Source organism: Acipenser ruthenus, chromosome 48, assembly GCF_902713425.1.
Source record: "Acipenser ruthenus chromosome 48, fAciRut3.2 maternal haplotype, whole genome shotgun sequence".
In the NCBI taxonomy this organism is placed as follows: Eukaryota; Metazoa; Chordata; class Actinopteri; order Acipenseriformes; family Acipenseridae; genus Acipenser; species Acipenser ruthenus.
The window spans coordinates 5,324,485-5,330,484 of record NC_081236.1 but is presented as its reverse complement, the minus strand read 5'-3'; the positions used below and the strand labels follow the sequence as shown (position 1 = coordinate 5,330,484).

At 45.7% G+C, this 6,000-nt stretch overlaps 1 protein-coding gene across 1 annotated transcript; it reads right to left on the bottom strand.

Moving 5' to 3' along the window:
- Positions 1-204: 204 nt before the first annotated feature.
- LOC117407814 (zona pellucida sperm-binding protein 3-like) lies at positions 205-4,882 on the bottom strand. Its single transcript, XM_034920016.2, has 10 exons — positions 4,793-4,882; positions 3,736-3,911; positions 3,274-3,380; positions 2,831-2,922; positions 2,424-2,604; positions 2,080-2,188; positions 1,753-1,844; positions 1,256-1,341; positions 784-897; positions 205-468 (listed from the first exon to the last, which is right to left on the bottom strand). The coding sequence occupies exons 1-10, from the start codon at positions 4,857-4,859 to the stop codon at positions 308-310; spliced, it is 1,185 nt and encodes a 394-aa protein (XP_034775907.2). The 5' UTR covers positions 4,860-4,882; the 3' UTR covers positions 205-307.
- Between the last annotated feature and the right edge of the window lie 1,118 nt (positions 4,883-6,000).

Genomic DNA, 6,000 nt, shown 5'->3' with positions numbered 1-6,000 from the left:
AAGTCCAAGGGGGGCGACTACTTATGCAAGGCACTGTACTCTACTTGTTTTTGAAAGGGTTGCTACAGAAGCCATGTACCAATCCTGTTACTCAGTTCTGCAGTATGATCATTTATCCAGCAGAAAGAGGTTAAATACCCTTAAAACATCCACACACATTTAAGAAAGTTACTCCATGGCAGAAATCAGACAGACCAGAGGAGATTTCTCATGCAGACATTTTATTTATCAGCATACAAAAGATGAAATCAGTATTGCTGTGCTGGCGAGCTGATGGAAACTGTGCCAACTGCTGTGTGCATTTCAATCAGTGGGGTGCAGGAATGAGAAGCTCACTGCTGGACTTGGAGCAGAGTCTGGGATGATGCCACACGCACATGTAGTAGCCCAGAGACAGGGCTCCCAGGACAACCATCAGGAGCAAGGGAGCAGCCAGGACAGGCAGCCAGGCCAGAGCCTGCTTTGGTTCTGGGAGAGGAGAGCAGAAGGGATTAGGAACAGGAAGGGTTTCCAGTGCAGGCGTGGTCTTTACAGTGCCCAGGAGCAGCTTCAATAGGAGTCTGTTGCTTCAGGACCTACAGGGAGGCACACTTGGGACCCTGTTGGTAGGGGTGGGCAAAGTCCCTGTTTTCCAATAATAGAAACATTTGAAGGTTTTGGCAGAACTAGTAAAACACATCTTCATCTTTACAGTACACTTTCTGCTGAAGGATTGAAGTCAGGGCCATGTTTATACATACAAGCCACGTGTACAAAGGATTGTAGACTGCAGGCTCAACTCACCCTCTAGTGATCGAGCAGGGCTCCTCTGGTAGAATTCCTGGCTTCCAGCAGACAGCTCTTCAGGAAGGATCCTCAGGGGTCCCAGCACTGCAGTGTGTCTCAGTCCCTTTTCAGCTGCTCAGGAGAAAAGGGGAGCCTGGTTTGAAACGGGACCTGCTGCTTTACAGCAATGCCTCATGCAGTACCAGTCACTACAGCAGGGGGCAGACTGAGGCTAGATGAAACAACCCAAGAGAAGCAAGACAGCTTTGTGGCCAACAGGCCATTGAGCAGAGTACCAGCAAGAGAACAAGCAGCCTCTCTGGCTGGGAGGGGGAGCAGGACTTTGGTAACCAATACAGGAGGCGCTGCACCCCTATTTGAGCATCATTTGTTGGCTGCCATACAACTAGTCAGTCACCATTGCATAATAACCCAATTAAAGCCCAAAGCTACCTGTGCATTTACAGCATATAAAAATAGCAGCATTTACCCGTGTCCCTCCTCTTCCTCATATTGCAGCTGGAGGTACAGCAGCTGCACACAGAGCTCTGACCAGGGTTATCCAGGAGCTCCCAGCTGCAAAACAAGAGCAGGACACTGAACCCAAGAACAGTGCAATAGACTTCTACTGGATAGAGCAGTAGAATGAATCTGTCCAATGACTTACACCCACTACATGAACGTGTAGAAATGCAGGAGTGAACCATCCATGCACAAAAAAGTTCAATATAGATTTAGATTTTTTTTAGGACTCTTTAGCACAAGTGGCTCCCCAGGGACTTGCACACACGCCTCGTTATCCCAGTTCCTGGGGACAGTGAAAGTGCATTTCAATGAATTTCTCCACACAACTGTAAGGAGGCACAGAACTGATGTTGTGCAGATCAAAAGACACTAGTCCGAGTCCCTGTGGTGTTCGTTAACTGGACCTCACAACCGTGCACTCCCCTTGAACAGAGAACAGCCTCAGCAGGGTCCAGTCCTTACCTCCTGGTTCTCTGGTTGAATGAACAAGCTTTCTTGGTGGGGTTACTGAGCTGGGCAGGGTCCCAGGCCAGCAACTGACAATGGATATAGACCTAGGATAAATAATGTCTTTTAAAATAAAAAGCAACACCCACTGAGCATTTGCTTCAGGTGCATTCAGATCATGAACATTGCTCTAGGACCTTGGAAGTGTACTTACAAAAGCATTACACACACCACCAAGCACAGCATCAGACTCACCAAGAAAAACACACCAGGCATAAAATCATGGTAACTAGCTGCCCTGTGCCCTCCAATACAATCCACATTAACCCATCAGATACTCACATCTGTGTTCAGTTGTGTAAACTTGAAGGCATGGACAACCAGACGGATCTCGGAAGTCTGGACTCTGGGCAGAAACCTGGAGCTAGCAGCCTGGCCATCTACAAAGCATCTGCAGGGAGAAACGAGAGCACGGAGCAAGAGCAGGCACATACCAGGACTGGGGACCACTAGGGTCTGAGACCAAGGTAGTATTACAAGGACAAGTGCACAAGCATACTGCACCCCTTTTCCGAGCGCCCCTTGTAAAAAGGTGGCAGTTTGCAAGCAGGACTGCTGTGCTCCCAAGTGCTAAACATTCAGATTTAAACAGTGCATTTCCTATACAGCTTCCAGTGAATATCTACCCATGGTTGGCGATGAGCGGGTAGGTCTGGCTTGAAGGGCTCAGCTGTGGAGTGCTGGCAGCGACACACTCTTCCATGTAGACCATCAGCGGCATGTGGAATTGCTGCTTCACTGCGGCTGCGATGTTGATGGGGGACCCCAGGAAGAACAGACTGGAGGTGCGGGGGGCTGAGAATTCCTCTGAGACAAAGGAGGGGAGCATGAGAACAGTAATCCACCCAACTCCTCACTAGCCAGGACAGAGCAGCATTGACCAGCACCAGAGGAGTTAGCTGAACATGTTCTACTGGACTGGAGGAAATGACCCAATGAGCAGCACAGGCTGCTGCCCCTGCCAGGTTAGTGTTGCACTGGATGCCTTTCTAAACCAATAGACCAAGGGTACATTGCAGAACAGCAAACTCACCATTCATAATCCCCATTGTAAACTCCAGCTTCCCAAACCCAGAAGCATCCCCAAGTGCAGGGTTATACACTGGAGGAGTCCAGCCAGAAAGTCTGGAGAAGACAGAGAGCTTTGGTTAGAGCAGCAACAAATCAAAACAGTTTGTAAATCAGCAGAGGAATGCCTTTATGAAATGAAACTAAACCTATTGAGAGCACCAACTCTATAGAGGCGAGTAGCAATTGAAACAGCTCCTTGAATGCATGAGAGGTCAAAGGGAGTAAAAGCCACTCATTAGGCGGTCATTTTAAATCAGGTTTCTCCACATGCTGGTCATGCTACAGTTCCCACTGGAACAAAAACTAAGTCAGCTTGCAGCTGCACCATTCACTGCTGCCAAGAGGGGGCAGCAAAAGGAAGGGTTCAAGACCTACAAGTAGAGAAGACAGCTCCTCAGTACTCACTTGGTGTAGGTGCACACAATAGCCTGAGTGAATGGAGTCTGGTAGAAGCCACTCTGGGTGGGCTGGTACGTCAGCACATTTATGTAACTGATGATGCTGGAAGTAACCTGGGCAAAGAAATGGATGAAAGACCACAGCAGTTTAAAAGCAAAATCCCATTTGTTCTCCCCATTAAAAGCCAACAGTGTTTCCTATGGAGTGGAAGCTGCATACAGGCAGGCAAAGTGGTCATTGCCAGGAGCATTATGGGTACAGCTGCAGTGGTCCATATATTTGTAGTATTACCCCAAGTGTAAATAAACGTAGTTTCTAGATGACCAGTTCCAATATCCCGACAGTGATCCCGTTACAGAACATAAAGCTGGGAAGCCAGAGGGATGAAAGGAGAAACCATCTTCATGTGGAAAAGAAATGAATGGGGGCCTGAACTGGAAATACTAGAGAGAATGAGCGGCCACTTACCATGCGCATAAACCTGCAGTCAAGCAGCCCAGATTGGAACTGCACAGTGTTGTAGCTGCCAGGGGACGGAGAGCAGCTTCCCAATAGAAAGCCTTTGGGGTCCAGGGGAAGAGCCTGCCCAATGTTCAGCAACACTCTCACACTGACAGAGTCCACACCACAGACTACAGTCCCAGCTACAGGGGAGAGATTGAAACATTTCACACCCCTTCACAAGGAACACAATTCAGTCAGTGTGAGGCTGGCAATTAAGACTATTCATTATATATATGTGGTCTTAACGTCAGACCTCAAATTTACATCGATATACTCCCTTTGCATATTAAGGATGTTCAGATGTCATCATATACTGCACTGGTACCTGTGCAGCACATCACATGGTGCAACTGCAGCTAGATGATTGGAGAGAGTCTGAACTGCAGCACAGGCAACAGTTGCAAACAAGGTAGCAGCAACTGTAGCAGCAACTTCAGCTATTGCATTATTTAAATACTTACACATCCCAAATGAAAGAGAAATCAAACGGTTTTAACTATCCACAATTGAGCAATCAAAAAAAAAAGCCCAGAGTCTTCATTAAGAACATCCAACACAGAACTAATAATTTTATTGTAATTGAGTGTTACAAACACAGGTAGAAACTAAACTTGTCCTTTTAGTGCAAAACTAGATACAAGGTGTACAAACTTTATAGCTACTTGTAATTAAGCAATGCATTAGATCTTATGTATGTATACATACTTATTCATAGTAGGTTTACTTGTGCAGTTTAATACAACTCGTGACTAAACGCCTCGTGGTTTAGAGTGTTTTTATATAAATAGAAAACTCCACCGTCACCAGCAGTTTATACACTGCGCAATGAACTGACCAGCAACATTGTACTGGGGGTTAGAAAATACCAACTATGCAGCAAAAATACCACTTCTTAAAAAACAATTACATAAACGCAGAAGCCATAATGATCACTTAACAAATGAACTGGCCAGCATGTGTTTATCTAGTACACAGAGACCGGGTGCCCCCCTAACCCCACAATAGGTTCTTGATACTATACCGTCCTGTGTTGCTGCAAAGGGAATACAGCAAAGGGCCAACAAAACACTGCTCAGAAATAACTCCATCGTGAAAACAGGACGATACTATTCCACCGCCGCCCGAGAGCTTTTATAGAGATATTCACACTAATTCATTAACAAGAAATGACCACTAACACCTGTGACTGTCGTGCGCGTTGACGCTTCTAAATTCCACGTGTACTGCAGAGCTCAGCGCGCTCAATAATGTGCATCAATTGTTGTGTTTTTAAATGCGCAGGTTTTTTTTTTAATCTTGAATTATTCATAATGTATTGTTACAGTAATCGCATTAATAAACAATGATGAATGTAAATGCTCCTACGAGTATCTGTGGCTGTCGCTACATTACATGTTCAGCGGATCCAGATATTTGTTGCCAGAACTGTTATACGATCACGTACACATTAAAAATACTGAAACGAACTAGCAGCTCTCAATATAGGACATGTCTGTCATTGAATTGACTTCGTTTCTTTTAGTATTTATAAATATACAACGACAGTAATGAGAGCTTAATTGTGATGGACACGTACACAGTTGAAAACTTGACTTATTTTTCGGAATACATTGGAAACATAGAGCGCGTTCGTTTCTCAGGAACGCGCGTGTGGAGTGCGGCAGTGCAGCGCACTCGCTGGCAGTGAGGCAGTGCGGAGCTCTCGCTGGTGTTAGCGGTCACCTCGCCTGGTCAGTTCAGTAGTTTGAATTGCTAATAAAAGCCTCTGGACGGGGCTCAGCACGTATCATCCTGTTTACGTCATGGCCTATTTCTGGAGCGGTGTTGTACTGGCGTTTTGCTGGGTGCCTCTTGCGGTACCAGAGGAAGGTATATTAATGGGTTGCATATGTACTGCATTGAAACACAGTCTTTATAGTGTACATCTGTTTAATACAATAGAGTGCTCCGTCTAGGTTCCTGTATTGCATATCGTATTTGTATAGTATGGGCCTGATTTATAATGGTGACTCGCAGTGTGTTGCTGGTTCTGTGCTGTAGTCCCTCTGTGGCTTCAGTCGTGCGGTTAGTTGGACGCTGTCTGTGTTCTAGATATACAGATGTTGATCAATGTCTTCATCACTTCTTGGCAATGTTGACTCCTGCATTTATAAAACTTCATTGCATCTCAATCACAACGTGTTGTAGTAAAACGGACTTAATTTGATTTTTTCTTCTCTGTTGAACAAC

Coding starts and splice junctions, on each gene's coding strand:
- LOC117407814 (XM_034920016.2), bottom strand. CDS start 4,859: ATGGAGTTATTTCTGAGCAGTGTTTTGTTGGCCCTTTGCTGTATTCCC. Junction 3,381..3,735: donor ACTGCAGGTTTATGCGCATG/GTAAGTGGCCGC, acceptor TTCTTTGCCCAG/GTTACTTCCAGCATCATCAG. Junction 1,342..1,752: donor TTCAACCAGAGAACCAGGAG/GTAAGGACTGGA, acceptor CTTGTTTTGCAG/CTGGGAGCTCCTGGATAACC.